This window comes from Hoplias malabaricus, chromosome 16, assembly GCF_029633855.1.
Source record: "Hoplias malabaricus isolate fHopMal1 chromosome 16, fHopMal1.hap1, whole genome shotgun sequence".
In the NCBI taxonomy this organism is placed as follows: Eukaryota; Metazoa; Chordata; class Actinopteri; order Characiformes; family Erythrinidae; genus Hoplias; species Hoplias malabaricus.
Window position 1 is genome coordinate 7827189 of NC_089815.1, and position 16989 is coordinate 7844177.

Here is a 16989-nt window from a genome sequence, read left to right on the forward strand (position 1 = left end):
AGAAAGAAAAGGTTCTGCAGGTTTGGACAAACATATGGTCACTGTCAAGTCAAAACCTCTCCAGAAATTTCCAAAAAAGGAACATTACAAGACAAGAAATCACTCTATTACTATAGCAACTCATAAGGAGCTTTTATTGGGTGTCATTTTAGAGCATTTCTTCTGAAATTGTTGCATGGTGTAAAGAGCTGCTGTCATTTTCGAATATTACCAAAAAAATAGTAAAGTTTAAAAAATGGTGATACAAGGTTTTGTTCTAAGAGCAACGATATGCAGTTGCTTAGTCAAATAAACCGAGAGTCTTTTTTGCATGGTTTATCTGGCATTATCACTTACCAGAACCATTCTTCATTTCCTCTACAGTGACATGTTGGCTGCTCTGTGGGATGTGTCAGGAGAGGGAGGATAGGAGATGGGGAAAAGCCTGGATATGTGGATGTCAGTCTTCTGTGATTCAAGATGATGTAAGATCAGTGAGGACAAAAACAAGGTGGTGCACAGAAGACGGAGCCATTCTTCGGCTGCGGCTTACTGAAGCGTTGAGAGAGAGAGAGAGAGAGAGAGAGAGAGAGAGGACACAGCACTGCAGTAGCTGCCCAGAGAGAGGCACGAGAAGCCTTCTCCTTAAATGGTCAAAGCTCCCAGGAGTCAAAGAGAGGCTGGTGCAGGGAGAGAAAAAAAGTCAGAGAGAGGAAAAGAGAGAGAGAGAGAGAGAGAGAGAGAGAGAGAGAGAGAGAGAGAGAGAGAGAGCACGCTGAAGATTGGGGAGCTTATGCTGCGGAAGGGAAAAAATAAAACAAACCAGAGAAGATAGTTGTAGGAGAGTTGTGTAGAGAAGTGGGGAAGAAGCGCTGGTTATTTCTACTGGACTTCAGGTACAGTCTCTATATGGGTTTGATATATGTAAATGCATTGCTTTGTTTATTCATTGCTCGCATGAACTGACGAGGGATCTTCGCTTTGCTGAACATGACATGGCTGCACGTGAAATTCTGGGAGTCTCATATGAACATTGCATACAGAATGCGACTATTAAAGAGCACCCTAGCGGAAATGTACATGGCTACATCATGACAGCTATAGCCAGTTTAGACATAAGACATAAGAGGTGAGCGTGGGATGGTTGGAGCTTTGTTGGAGCTTTGGGACAGCTTTTCTTCTCGTGCAGAGAGCTGAGCTGCTTGCCGGTCCCTTCGTTTTCACATATGACATGTCGATTCAGTGTAAAGCTCAGGACTGTCACTGTGATTGGTCTGCTTTGGCTGGTTATTTATTTATGGCAAGATGAGCCACAAGTGCCACTCACCTGCCTTGATCATTTCTCTCACCACTTTTACACTTTTTCTGCATGTACTTGCTGCTGCTGTTATCTTCCATGCTTCCTCCTTTGGGCTCGGAACTGGCTTTGCTTCACCCAACCAAATTTTAAACAAATCTGGCGAGATGGGGCTGGCTTACATGAGAGAGAGAGAGAGAGAGAGAGAGAGAGAGAGAGAGAGAGAGAGAGAGAGAGAGAACACCAAACATTCACTTTCTCATGCATCCTCACCGCTAAGTGACCCAAAGGTTGCTGGGTTTCTTGGGCTTGACCCTTTGCATCCTCACCAGATTTATTTTCTTCACAAAGCCATCCCTCTTAAGCCAGGGATCTCAAAGGCCTGCTAAAAATAGCTCTGGTCAATGAGAAGACCAAACAAACTTCAGAAAGAATGAGAGAGAAAGAGAAGAGTGACTTGCACAGCATAGATGGGGCAGGAAATAATCAGAGTGATTTGATTACACTGCAATATTCATCTGTGTGTCACACTCAGCACTCATTTTGGCAGATGTTCTTGTGTTATTGAAGTATTACAGGCATAGGCAAAATTTACATTAGCATTGTTAACAAAATACTGTTAGTGTAGCAAAGTGTGTCTGAGTGGGAATGCGAACCTCAGTAGAGATGTTTTCCACTGTTCTATACCAACTGCAAATCACAGTGTTATACTACTGTGGGAGGGGTTCGCTGTTCGCTGTTGGTGGTATTTTTTGCTGTCTCTGTGGTGGTACCCTTAAGAGTACATATTTGAACCTTATTCTGTTATAATTGTAGATTTTAAACTCGATTTCATTAACTCAGTTTCATCTTCAAGACTTATATTATGTTTTTTTCTATTTGACACAGTTCTATAAAGAAAACTTACAAATATTCACCTCTGCTTCTGGAGAAGATACTGTACCTTTAGGGAACACTGGACTTTAAAACCATTGTTGTACCTTTAAAGGTACATTTACACTGTTTGTACGTTTAGTGACCAATAATGTACCTTTTTTTCTGAGAGTGCATTAAGAGTGCTGTCTTATATTACATGGCATATCACATGTACACTGGCTGTTTGGCATCTTACATTCTCAGGTATAAGGTACTGTAGAGGTACATTATGGGTCACTGAAGGTACAAACATTGTAAACAATGTAAATGTATCTTTAAAGGTACAACAGTGTTCAAAAGTTCAGTTGTGTTCCCTCTCCAGAAGGAGAGGTGAATATTTGTTTTCATTATAGAACTGTGTCAAACAAAAAAAACATTATATAAGTCCTGGAGATGTAATGGAGTGTATGAAATCAATGCAAATTCTACAATTATACTATAATCTACAATTATAATTAAAGTTAAAGGTACAATTAAAGGTACAAATATGTACCACCACAGTAACAGTGTAGGTAAAGTCCTCAAATCTGAAAAACTGGACATCTCTCCTTGAGGAAAGAAAGGCTTCATTTACATGAAGCAACTTCATGTAAAATTACAATCGGAAGAACACTGACGAACACAAATCACAATAAAATATCTTCCCCAAATCTCTCAGCCCTACTTCCATTGCCCAAGATGAAATGAACAGAGCGGAATGAGCTGAAATCAGGCAACTGGATCAATGCTGGTCACATGGCAGGCTGCATGACTTGTTTCAAGATCAGTGCAGGAAATAAACATCTGCTGTTGTAAAAAAAATCTGTTCTCAATATTCTACATCTACTACCTTAAATAAATCATCTCTTCGTTAATACACCATTGTGAACAAGTGTTTTCACAGTTTTTCAGTTCATGTTCATGGCCTGCTGGTCTATTCCAGAGATATGGGCACACATTTGTGGACACCTGCACATCCAACACTGAACCTACAATGAATAGAGACTTCACAGAAATTGCTGTGAGGACTTGATGGCATTCAGTCACGAGAACATTAGTGAGGCCAGGTTCTGACGTTGGATAATTAGTTTTGGATTATAAACTCCACTCCAGTGTTTAAACACTCCAGAGAACATGGTTCCACTGCTTTACAGCCAAAAGCTCAAGGGGTTTATATCCTTCTAGCTGACTCTTGGCATTGGGCACAGTGATCCAAATTCATGATATAGTGTGCATATTTGATGAATTTGTTATTTTGTACCTGCGGAAATGACATGATCTGGAGATTATCTGGGCTGTTTTTCTTTTGAGAACATTTTATGAAGCCTGAAGAAGAGCTTTTGACTTGATACCATATCTTGTTTGGAGAATGTTTTTGGAAGCTCAAAGAAGACTTTGACTTGATACAGTATCTCCAAGTGCTCCTTGGGGACAGCGCTCGCAACTATCCTTTCCATGTTTGTCTGAGGAACTCTCATGGCTCTCAAGCTAGTAGGAAAATATACAAACTTAAAACTTTTTTTTTTTTGGCTTTTTGAATGTCACAGCAGATCTGGTCCAATGGCAGATTAGCAATCCTTTAGTAACAGGCCAAAAGGGAAGAGGAGCATTGCAGTGTTTTGAAGATCACCATGGTAATACTGCATCTCTGTTTCAGGATTGCAACAACAAGAAAGCATCCCTGCTCACAGATGATCCTGCTGACCCGTCTGACGTGTGGCTGAACTGCGCAAAGTCATTTGTTCCACAGGCTTCTTCAGGTATTGGACAAACACATTTCCAGAAAGTGTATACTGTATGTATTATTTGCTATATTTAGCCACTGGTAATCTCTTGCGTCAGTGTAATTTCCCCTCTTGCTTACATCAGTTTCATGGACAGATATTTTCCAGAAGAATGGCCAGGTCAAACACCAGTGCTGTTAATCCAACATGCCCAAGTCAAAATATGTACAATAATCTGTGTGCTTTTTTATTGAGGTGAAAAATATTATTTTATTGGTATAAAGAGTTGACACCTGCTCATCTCACATCTAACCAAGTGTATGAATAAGGAGTTTATCCTCCTTTGCTGTAGGACCAACTTCTATTTTTGGGTAAGCTTTAACATTAGCTTTCTTTGAGGTACCATTGTTGGATGATTAGATCACTAAGATCACAAACTCTTCTCAAAGATATTAGTTAGATCTCCATCACTTCAGAGAACCTTGTTGCACTGGAAGTGTTATTCTGCCTTTAGCTGATTACTACCATTAAGCATGGTGTTCTTAAGATCATATGTAACTGCTACAGGGAGTCACATTAATACAAGATTGTATTATACAGATTATATGAGTTGTTTATGTACATCTGAATGTGTGTCCACTATAAAGTAGCTGAAATCACTCAACAGAAGGGGTGTCAAAAACGTTTAGACGTGTATATCATTTCTTGACGGTTAAACTGACATTCTGATGTTAAATGCTAATGCTGTTTTGTTAAACACAGATATTTTCTTTCACTAACAGTTACTAACAATGTGTTGTAATGAAGTTAATAACTCTGCTCAAATGTCAGAGCATAAGCTAACAGCTAACATTTCTTTGATAAAATGGCCTAAACATTTGCCAGTTCAGCCAGCTAGCTGTTTTTATGCTAACAAACGTAGCAAGTGACATGTTGTTCTAGCTAGGGTTTATGCTGCTGTTAGCATCATGAATAAAAGAATATGACCATATTTTCACCAGCTTTTACTCACCACCTGCCTTGTTTGGATTGGAAATTATCTTGTAGCATGTTTTTCTTTATTTCTTTTTGAAGATAGTAAAAGCATTGCAGTGTCTCAGATTTCTACAATGCATATAACTTTTTTTTTTTTTCGTGCTATATCAACAGACTCAAGTAACGATGATTTTGAAATTGGACAACACATGGACAAGACTTATTTCCTATGCTGTATCTTCACCGATTTGGTTTTAATTTGCATATCTACACAGAACAAAAATCCCATCAAACACACAGCAAAATGTCAAAAAAATGAATTTTCAGCCACTTACCATTGAATTACAGCAAGAATCTTCGTACACTAATACAATGTTAAAAGCGTGAATAGTGTACGAATATCTGGCCATTTTTCCCAATAATGTGGCACTGACTATAGCTTAGTCCTACCCTTAGGATGAACGCTTGGCTAAAACCCCATAGCTGAGTGTGCACAGACGCGGGAGCGTTATTTTGAACAGTTTTGGTGTGTTGGTTCCTCTCTGTCAGATCTTCTTCCTGTGGGACTGGTTAGCAAACAGAGCCCACCAGAAGAGAAGACCTGTGAAAGAGTGTCTGCTGCTGTTCACAGCCATTTACCGGAAACTGCCCCTCTCCTGGGCCCTGCCTGCGAGGAGCTCACCGACAGTCACACATGGGAGAATGTAGCCTGGTCAGTGTTTACATTCTTCCAGTTCTTACAGGACGAGTCGCGTGTGTGTTTATGTAAAATCCTCGGCCCAAGAGGGCCCAAGCTAGGTGAGACTGTGCAGGAACAGCAGAGTTTACATTGTCTCCGACCAAAGCTCCAATTAATTGCTGTTGCTCTCTACTAGTTCCTGCAAAAATCCAGAGTGCTTTTAGTTTGGAATGAACAGCTCATTTGTCACTTTGAACAAAGACACATTTTTCTTAGGTAATGCAACAGGATATGGCTCTGCTGAGTGCTATGTTGATTACGCACAGTGACTAATTACTTCTAATATGACCTGTTTAGTACTAACACAGGTGGCTAAGTTCCAAGCGCATTTTATCTGGAAATCGCTATCCTTTGTTCTATTTCAGGTCAGAGGATCCAGACTATGGTGCAGTCTCTCTATCAGAATCTCAAATAGAGAGTAAGAGCAGCATAACTGTACTAGAGGAGGGTGGTAGTGGCCAAACCACCAACCCTGAGGGGAACGAATGTCCCAGACTTAAGCAGGAGGACAGCGGAAGTAGGCGAGAAGAGTCAGCTAGTCTTGGACGCTCATATTCACAACACTTTGGAGGGAGTAGAGTCTCTGAGTCTGCAGAAAAGGGCCAAAATTTAGAAGAAGAGCACGGGGAGTGTGACCGAGCTACTGATACAAACCTAAGGTCGACCGAAAGTTTACCTAAGAGCCTTGGAAACAGCAAAGAAGAATCAGAAGCCAGTGGAAAGAGCCAAGAGCAGACAAGAAGCAGCAGGATCTTAAAGGATACCCTCACTAGCTGGACAAGTCATGCTGCTGAATTAGGATCAGGAAAGGAAAGAAGTTCTCAGACTTCACAAGCTGCTAGTGTCCAAGCTCCGCAGCCGGTGACTACATATTCTGCTGGAACACCAAAGGTCAGTTTTCTGTTTCAACTCAACTCAACTCAAACTCTGTTTCAACTCAACTCAACTTTATTTATAGAGCACTTTAAAAAACAACTCAAATAAAACAAAACTTTAAAACAAAGCAAAAGTCTCATGCTGAGTTGAAAGCCAAGGAATAAAAATGGGTTTTAAGATAACTTTTAAAAATCGATAGTGAGGAAACCTGCCTAATATAAAATGGTAGGCTATTCCACAATTTCAGCGCAGCAATTGAAAATGCTCTATCCCCTCTGAGCTAATGTTTCTCTGAGCTAATGTTTCGACCTTGGCACCTCCAGGAGCAGCTTAAGGAACGAATGATTAAAAGTTATTTACAGATATGAACACTGTCTTTAAAAGCTAAAGTAAAGTCTGTGCTTCATTATCTGTAACCGCTTATCCAGTTCAGGGTCACGGTGGGTCCAGAGCCTACCTGGAATCATTGGGCGCAAGGCAGGAATACACCCTGGAGAGGGCGCCAGTCCTTCACAGGGCAACACAGATACACATTCACTCACACCTACGGACACTATTGAGTCACCAATCCACCTACCAACGTGTGTTTTTGGACTGTGGGAGGAAACCGGAGCACCTGGAGGAAACCCACATGGACACGGGGTGAACACACCAACTCCTTACAGTCACCCAGAGCGGGAATCAAACCCACAACCTCCAGGCCCCTGGAGCTGTGTGACTGCGACACTACCTGCTGCGCTACTGTGCCGCCCTATAATTAATTAAATGTAATTAATTAATTATATTAGCTTTACAGAGCTGGGAATACTACACTTGAATAAGTACAGTGACCTCTTTGAATTAATGACTTGGGTAAAGTTAAGTACTTCCCAAAAACAACTTGAAAATCTATGTAAAAAAAGTGTACTTAAATTGTTATTTTGGAACCGTTGATTTGTAATAAATCACTACTAATATATAATTCAAATGATATTAACTTATAATGATCATTTAGTGTGTATTCTAATACAATTTAAATATTTTTATATGCTTAGTGTAGTACGAGATATATACTTCTAATTTATAAGTATTTTATTTTGTAAAACTGTATAATTGTCGTATTTTGTGTTACTATTTCATTTTCATATGTTTGTTTGTATTAGGGACAGATATTTTTATGTTATTAATAATATTTAGGTTCCAAAATGGTAGAATTACAAAATTATGACAATTTTAAAAGTACAGCTATGTACTGACTAACTGATAAAACTGCAGCAGATCTTAATCAATTTGTCATCTAGCAGCACAGGAACGAAGAAGGTTACGTTCAGGTTTTCTCTTTTTGAAGCACTTCCGTAGTCAATGGTGTGAAACCAATGAAAATATCTTTACAGATGCTTTTACCAGTGCAGCATAAAAAAGCAGCACAAATCTGCATTTTAATGACTGAAATGTAATTGAGTAAAATGTAGATTCTGTACTCCCCAGGGTACTATTGTAGAATTAATTGTTAGAGTTTTAATTTTTCACTAATTTATTTAAAAGAACAAATTCAGCAAAATGTTCCTAAAGTTCTTGTGCTTACGTTAAAAAATGTAACTAGTCTCCGGTTCTGTAGCTTATGGAGCAGTTGCTCACTTTGTTTTGGTTTCTTCTGTTTTTTTGTGTTTGTAAACATAATGTTAACTTTAAAATCCACAGTCGAAGCAGGGGAAAACAATCCCTCCTCCAAAATTTTTGTGGTTTCCGGTCAGCTTCTTATCTGTCATCAGATATCAGCGGCAAAGCTATACAGCAACTCAACTGCCTACTTAAGCATCTTTGCAACAGAGCGGAAATTATGTGCACACAGCCGACAAACTGGAGTTCCACTGTGATAAGAGGTTGTAACAGAGATGTTACACATTTCTAAGCAAGTTCCTAATCTGCGGCTTTTGGCAAGTAATAATATCTTTGTTTGAAAAGGACCATAATGGTATGATGCCCCATTCCGTGCTGGATATGCCTATACCTCACTCAGGCTACAGGGAATGTGTTGTGAAGGGTAACTCTTCCTTTTAAGGGATGTATCTCAGCTGGGCCTCATATTTAAGGCAGACCTCTGGTTGAGGAAAGTGAAGGAGCAGGAGAGTTCTTGATTGATGGATGGAGAATGTCAGTGAGAAGTCTGGCATTACAGAAATACCACTAATAATGTCAGGACAGAGAGTACAGCCTGTGGTATTGTCCTTGATGACTTGTCTGACATTATTGTCTTTGGCTCAGGCAAGTAGGTGCTGATATTTTCCCACTCCATCACTTGTTGTTGATTCAGTGTGAAGAAAACATGAGCACTACTTGCAGAACTGTCATTTCCAAACCTTTCAGATGTACATTTTGATTCCTTGGCTATATGAGAGTTTCATTGCTGACCTTGTGTCTGATAGGAGTTTTTGCATTATACACCCACGCTGAATCATAAAAACCTCCACTGTTATTTAACACAGTTGTCAAATAAATCCTCCACCGGATGTTTTCTCTCCTACAGGAAATTCATTTCAGTGGTATTGCTCTCTCTCTCTCTCTCTCTCTCTCTCTCTCTCTCTCTCTCTCTCTCTCTCTCTCTCTCCCTGTCTCTGTCTCTTTCTCAGTCTATCAGTCTATTTCCATCCCTAAGAACATAGAAACAGTGTCTCCCGTTTTGTTTGGGTTAACAGGACGCCAAAGATAGCTTCTTTTAAAACTCGGATGAAATGAGAATAGATTTAATGGAATTAGGAATGCGTTCCTTCGGGAGCATGAAGCAGTCTCTCAACTTGGACTTGCACTTGCACTCTTGACATTAGGCAAGTCGTGTTTATGCTTTACTTTAACCGACAGATGGCTTTGTAAAGCTGCAGTGGCTATATTTTCTGAAAGTGGCATATTGTAGTAAAACACAGAACGTTTCAGCTGCATGTGGATTTATGTGGATTTTTTTATGATTAATAGATCTAGTCTTGATGGATTTTGCAGAATACACACTATTTTAGCAGCACCACTTAGCATAAATGTGCATTTCGTAGTTCTATAATTAAAGACTGTTGTCCATATGTTGCTCTGCAATGTTGTTCTTCAATGGTCAAGAGCCCGATGGAACCAACACAGAGCAAGTATTGCTTGGGGGGTGGATAAGTCTCAGCGCTGTAGTGACACTGACGTGGTGGTGGTGAGTGTGTGTTGCACTTGTATGAGTGGATCAGACACAGCAGTGCTCCTGGAGTTTTAAAAATCCTCAGTGTCACTGCTTGACTGAGAATAGTCCACTAACCAGAAGTATGTAGCCAACTGTTTCTTGTTGGGAGTGACCTGGGAGCTCTAATGAAGGACTAGAGGACGATCAACACAAACTGTGAAGGTTCAGATGAGCTACTGTCTCTGACAGCAACACATGAAGTACAGTATACATATCTGCAGCACCTCAAAGTGCACCTTTATGGACAGTGGAGCTGATAAAAGTGACAAAGAGCATAAAATCAAGAAAGTCATTAAAAAATTTTAGCCAATCAATGTATGTTACATTTAATTGTCATTAAATCTTGCATGTTTTACTTCATTGCTACAGAATGTGAAACTATAGTGTGTTTTTCCGTTTCACATTTGTAGTGATTTCAGGGAAGTCTGTGATGGATACTGTTTACAGGAACATACTGCAAACTGTTACGAACGGACATCAGATCCCAGAATGCGCAGCAAATTAAGACAGCAATTCATCATTGTATAAATGATATTGTTATCCCCTGTAATGTAATGGAGTTTTTAGGATTCACAGATCCAGACTTGATGATATCAGCCAGATGATGGTGTTGGTGAGCCCATGTAGGGCCAATAACTGAGTATCTAAGAAGCCATCAGTATTTGCTGAAGGGACATGACAAAAACATTTCCTGTCAGTTCCCTCTGGTAGATGCAGGGAGATGGATCTCAGTGATAAAAGAAAAAAAATGCAAAAGAGCGGCAACAGGCGAGATCTCTGACAGACACAATGCCCTCAGCGATCATCTGTAGGCAAATCACATGCCACACAATTTTGAAAACTTTACCTTTACTGATTTCCTCACATGTTGTGAGGTCCTGGCCATGTGTTTAGTCCTTTATAGCAGTGCCTTGTCCCCTGGAGAATGGTATAATATAACACTTACGATTTTTGAGACATATGGCTGGTCACCACAAGGACATTAAACTATTTTTTTTTATTATTATTATTTTTTTAATTCAATCATTTCTCCTACATCCCTGAGATTAAAGTTAGAGCTTAACTTATTGGGAATGTTTTCTTATTCTTATCAGCTTCTCACAAGTTAAACTAACTTATTTCATATCGACTTCTCACACGTTAACCTAAAAGACAGACAGGCACTTGCTCAAGCCAGAGGCTGGATAACATAGCATATTTATTTACTTCAGAGTTGTCTTCACTGTTTCAGAGTGGCACCTTCGCTAGCTTGCTAACTGCTATGCTAGCTGCTTGGCTAAGACTTACTGCTCTCTACCTTCAATTAAACATATGTCAGAGTTGTTGTTTTTTTTGGCACAACTAAGCATGCAGTACATTTCCAGTCACACAATGACAAAGAGATTGTTGGAATGGGAGATTTTACAGGAAAAACTGTTCAAACTAATAATTAAGTATTAATTATTTTTAGTTTTAACAAGTTTTAACAACCTTCCCACAGTCTAACAAAATGATCTCCAAGGTAGAGATAAAACATCATTAAAATATCATTATAAACTTGTGTCTTTGTACAGTTTAAAGCTAGCAACCTAGTTTTTAGCTACTCAATTTTTTTATTTGTTTTTATTTCTGTTCTGTCTTTTTCATATCTAGACAATATATTGCACATTCTTTGACTCCACAACTACTGGCAACACTATTAGCAGTCTGACACAATATGTTCCAGTATATGCTGGTCTTGTGAATAAAATTGGTCTGACCTGGAAAATTACTGCAATCTTAGATGTAAATAATACAACAAAAATCATAAAAACACATTTGTGAATTTTAATGCATCACTGTAAGTTGTACATTGTTAAACCAGTCATTATATTATGTGATGCCCTACCTTTAAAACAATAACGTTTTTAAAATATTTCTTGTGTCCATTAATATATATTTCTCTACTTAAATACACTGCCAAGAATGGACAAGCAAGTCGTTCCACTACAAAGTATAAATGGCTGCTGATATGTTTTTTTGTTTTTATTAATTTTAGTAGACTATTTAAATTACGTAGTTTAAGAAACTATTTAATCATTTCATACATTTTATTTATACTCTGTAATTTGTGGTCAGAAATAATATGAGTCCATAAAGCTGTATTTGTTTGACGTTGTCTCGGACAGGATTTCTCGGCTTTATGTGGTGAAGAAGGGTCTGCAGTTGAGTGGGTTCCTCCCACTTCTTGTTTAGTTGTCGTAGAATCCTACACATCTTTCATCTTCCCTCACACCCGCTCTCGCCCTCCGGGTGCCCCCACTATGCCCACCCTGCCCGAAGAGGAGGAGGATTCTCCTGAGGAGGTCGACAGCTCCTCCAGTTCGCCATCCACTGTGAGTGAGCCTCATTATCTCTCTACACCTCTCTACAACTTTCTACCTTCCACTATATCCCTCTGCACCTCATTACTAATAGCAGTCACACTGATGTAGTGGCGATGGCAGAAACAAAGTAAAGCACTGTAAGTAATCATTTTAGACCTTTTCTTGTAAAAACACATGTTAGTAGATGGATTGGTGACTCAAAAGTGTCCCTAGGTGTGAATGTGTGAGTGTATCTGTATCTGGGTTTTTCTGTGAACAAATGATTGTAGGTTGACTGGCTGTAATTGCTGATATTCCTGTCTGGTGTGGCCTGCAACGGACTGGTGTGAGTATGTGAAGACCTTGGCTCCGGACATACCCTGACACTGCCCAGAATGACGCAGTTATGTAAAATGAATAAATGACTGAATGAAGGATTGAAATCACCCATGTGATCTTAAGAGCCCACACACAGCCTTTTTATTTTATTTTTATTTTATTTACTTCCTGCATCTTTCTCATTGCTACTAGCACAGCAGCAGATCTCCAGCTCAGCGTATGGTGAAAAATAACTCGTAATTAATCCTTCAAGCTTCATTTAATACTGTTTTCACAGTGAGTCATGTTTATCATTGCTGTGTGCTGCTTTGGAGAAAGAATAATTTCATTTGCCAGTAATTTTTCCACTCATTTACTCTTCTTTCTCTTGCCTGGACTGAACGCTAAACAAATGTTAAAGCAGCACTGTGTAAGATTTATTTATTTTTTTGTTAAAACTTAAATATATAAGGAAAAAACACATAAACATATAAGGTACATGATTATTTCAGAGAATGCATGCATAATCCATAATTATCTGAAGAAAATATAATGAAAATAGTGTATAATTTCATTGGGGAATATCATGTACATTTTTGCTGAATTCTCTTTCAAAAACCTCTTCCAATAATCAGATTTATCCACTGCAGAATAGGGACCAAAAAACAAACAATAGTCCACATGACATGTTCTTTTACATTTTGAGTGTAATTACACATTTTCACCAGAGAGGTCCCCAAACCCCAAAAGTTGAATAAGGCATTTTTTGAAGTAAGTCAGGGCAAATGTCACAGCAAGCTCAGGTTTTATTTGAGTGCTTTCAAGCTTTTTATGTTGTTTTTGTAGCCATCAGCTCACTTGGATCTGTTCTATAAATAGCTCAGCTCGTTCCGTTTGAGGTCTGAAGGACATTTTATTAGGCCCATAATGGTCGCATTCCTAACTGTGTATGTGTCTCTGTCATATTCTCTTTGTGACTAAAGCCATAGCATTATCCAAAGAGGCCCAGACCCAGAAGAAGGACAGGATTGACTGTTCTGTTTCAGGATTGTTCAAAGCATGTTATGTTCTGTCCCTTCATTAAAGTAACAGCTCGACTCTTGAGAGGGCTTAGATGTCCCACACAGAGCTCATAAAATTCAGGATCCAGATAAGATTCTGCCTAAAGAACATAATAAAGTCTAGAAACCTGATCTCAGATTTAAGGCCAAACAAATAAAAGTCACTCTATTTTCTGCATTATGTTTTTTTCATTAAGACATTTGAGACAAGCAGAAGATTTTTTGCTGATTTTAACGCAAATTTTGAACCTCACTGAAATGCAGAAGTAATTTGAATCATTTTATAATTACTAATTAATAATTCATTATTGCTTAATAAAGATGTTTTTATTATATATTTTTTTAAATTCAGAAAAATGTATTGAAGATGCAATAGGGCGGCACAGGTATCAAAGTCACACAGCTCCAGGGACCTGTAGGTTGTGGGTTCAAGCCCTGCTCCAGGTGTCTGTCTGTGAGGAGTTGGTGTGTCCTCCTTGTGTCCACGTGGGTTACCTCCGGGTGCTCTGGTTTCCTCCCACGGTCCAAAAACACACGTTGGTAGGTGGATTGGTGACTCAAAAGTGTCTGTAGGTGTGAGTGAATGTGTGTATGTGTGTGTCTCCCTGTGAAGGACTGGCGCCCCCCCAGGGTGTGTTCCTGCTTTGCACCAATTATTCTGGGTAGTCTATGGACCCACCACAACCCTGAACTGGATAAGGGTTACAGATAATGAATGAATGAATGAACTTGGGAACAATGTGTTCAGCCATCGCCATAATATTAAAGGCCCGTCCTTGCTCCTAGAATCATTATCCATTTTATCAGCTCTAATTACCAAACAGGAGCACTTTATAGTTCTACAATTACAGAGAGTAGTCCACCTGTTGCTCTGTATACTTTAATACTCTAGTTTCCTTTCACCATTCTTCAATGGTGAGGATCCCCATAGGACCCACAGGAGCAGGTAGTACTTGGGTGGTATATCCTTCTCCGCACTGCAGTGACTCTGATGATCTGGCGGAGTGTTAGTGTGTTGCAGTGTGTACAATGTACAAACAGGCCTCTTTTATTCAGGTGGCAGAAGTAGATTTCCTTATCTATCAGTGGTGCCCAGTTGATGGTAATTGGGTGTATTTTAGGAGATCATTGCATCAAAAGTTATTTGTAATGAAGAAAGAGTTGAGTTCAGTGAAGCAGAAGGAAATGACTATGGGATTTAAGAGACTAATCTCATGATGGAAGCAGGATGTGATTACAAATAGTCTGTTTTCCCATGGGATGAGTCTTTGTGTGTGTGTGTGTGTGCTCGCAGTGGCTCTCAGGGGACCACGTCTTGTGTAGCCAAGCATTCATTAGAAGATCTGGAGATGTTAATGTTAGTACACTGTAGATGGGAAATGTTCTGGACCACCTGCTCAACTTGCCAAGCTTCCTGTCATAGGCGCTAGGCTCCAGGGTTTTTTCCATAAATTCCTTGCGCATTTCGGACTTTTGTTTTGTGCCCCACTCAGCTGTAACCATGGAGAATGCTCCCAGCGCTGTGGTTTTCCACCAAAAACACAGAAGAGCACAGCACTTCACGATCCTCTGTGATCCTCTAATAGAGAAGATCACGCATGTGTTGCTAGCCACCCACACCACGTTAGAAAGACAAGACTAAGATAGGTGATACCTTCTTTTGTTAAAGAGTCTTTATCATAGAAATTCAAACCCTGCTCATTTTGAAGTGTGTATTAATGTGTTCTGTAATCATTGCTTGTTGTTAACTCTGCCTGTTTTGAATTTGGTTTTGTGATGTCACAAACACCTGAGCATTTACATTTTCACATTTCAGCCTAGAACTTGAATTATTTGACCCAACAGTTTGGGACAGAACACTCTGGGCAGAACAACCAGGGTAGTGATTATGTTCAAATGCAATTTTACAGTTACTAATCTGGCTTGGTTCCCTTTCAGATTTCACATTCAAATTCTGTGAAAGCCCACCTACTTTTCATGTTTAGTTTTTAGATTTACTGTACATTTCTGATACTTTTTCCTTTGTAAATTCACACCTTAAAAATGAAATGTAGTGTCACCGAATTTAAGGTCCACAAAGAGCAAAGCAAAAGTAAAGTTTATCCCATTACAAAAAGATAAACCAGACTAAAGGCTTTGGGGTGTTAAAGGATTTGGTCTAAAAAAAAAAGCTTAATATTTAGGCCTTTTGGAAAAAGATTACAATTTTATTTTATCCCCCTTTATTCAGTAGCAGTTCAGTCATACATATTCCTGTAGACGCTGGACCAGACCAATTTTTATGTGAGAAACCGTATAGGATAGTCAGTCAAAGCAGAACTTATTTACATATTTCTGCCTTAAAGGCACAGTAAAGGAAATTAAAGAGAGGTCGGGAATGTTTATGTCATAAACTTTATACTTTAAAGCAGAGGTCTTCAAATCGCCAGCTGGTATGACACTATAACTACAAATGGTAATGACAGGCCACATGTGGAGTTATAATGCCATTTTAAATTTCAGTCCTGGAACCTGGATATAAAGTCCTTTGAAGATATGGATGTAGAATATGAACCCTTTAAGTTTCATCTAGATTTTATGGTTAGATTTAAGGGTGTGTTGATTTAAGGATGTATTGAATTAGTTTGGGGGCGGCACGGTGGTGCAGCAGGTAGTGTTGCAGTCACACAGCTCCAGGATCCTGGGTTGTGGGTTCGAGACCCGCTCCAGGTGACTGTCTGTTAGGAGTTTTGTGTGTTCTCCCTGTGTTGGTGTGGGTTTCCTCCCGCAGTCCAAAAACACATGTTGGTAGGTGGCTTGGAGACTCATAAGTGTTCGTAGGTGTGAGTGAATGTGAGTGTCTGTCTCGTGCCCCCTCCAGGGTGTGTTCCTGTCTTGCGCCCTGTGATTCCGGGAGGACTCCGGACCCACCGCGACCCTGAACTTGATAAGCGGTTGCAGACAATGAATGAATTAGTTTGTGCTGTTTATAAGTGGCTTTTCTAATATGTGTGACCTTGTTATCCTTATATCCTTCATTTGTTCACTTCTTCATTCATTCATCTTCTGAAACTGCTTTATCTTGATCAGGGTTGCAATGTGTTTGGAGCATTCGCATACATAGTCCTCTGTTTCCTGTGCAATTGGAGAATTAAATTAAGAAGGAAACTCTGGACACTAGACTAGATATCGGCACTAATCCACTATGTTTTAAAATTTTATAGTAACGATTTACAGTAAATAAAAGCCTGTCTGTTTCTGTGTTTTTCAGTACATACCTGTGGAAACCAAGGTGATGAATGTGACTATTGCTCCCCCTGCAATCGTATTGCCGAGACAAACCAACAAACAAGAATCATGCCCTTTGGAGAAAGCCAGGTTTGGATTCTATCATTCAAGGGTGAATCAAGTAAAGTAGGGAATGTTTAACAAATCAGTGCCTTCACAGCAGTCAGTGACCAGTAACAGTGGAGCAGTAACAGTGGTGCAGTAACAGTGGAGCAGTAACAGTGGTGCAGTAACAGTAGAACATGTGTCTGTGATCCAAATAAATAATAATAATGCTGTCAGAATCTCCAAAAGAGTAAATGTAAGTTAGGGTGGATGAAGAGTAAAGCATTCTTAGCTTGT

The 16989-nt window shown here is 39.4% G+C and overlaps 1 protein-coding gene across 1 annotated transcript in view; it reads left to right on the forward strand.

Moving 5' to 3' along the window:
• The window catches only part of mrvi1 (murine retrovirus integration site 1 homolog), a 48847-nt gene that overhangs the window by 14926 nt on the left and 16932 nt on the right, over positions 1-16989 (forward strand). The window contains exons 16-20 of the mRNA XM_066648023.1: positions 3828-3930; positions 5419-5581; positions 5974-6499; positions 11825-12031; positions 16631-16737. Coding sequence (XP_066504120.1) covers positions 3828-3930; positions 5419-5581; positions 5974-6499; positions 11825-12031; positions 16631-16737 — 1106 coding nt within the window. The remainder of the gene's footprint in view (positions 1-3827; positions 3931-5418; positions 5582-5973; positions 6500-11824; positions 12032-16630; positions 16738-16989) is intronic.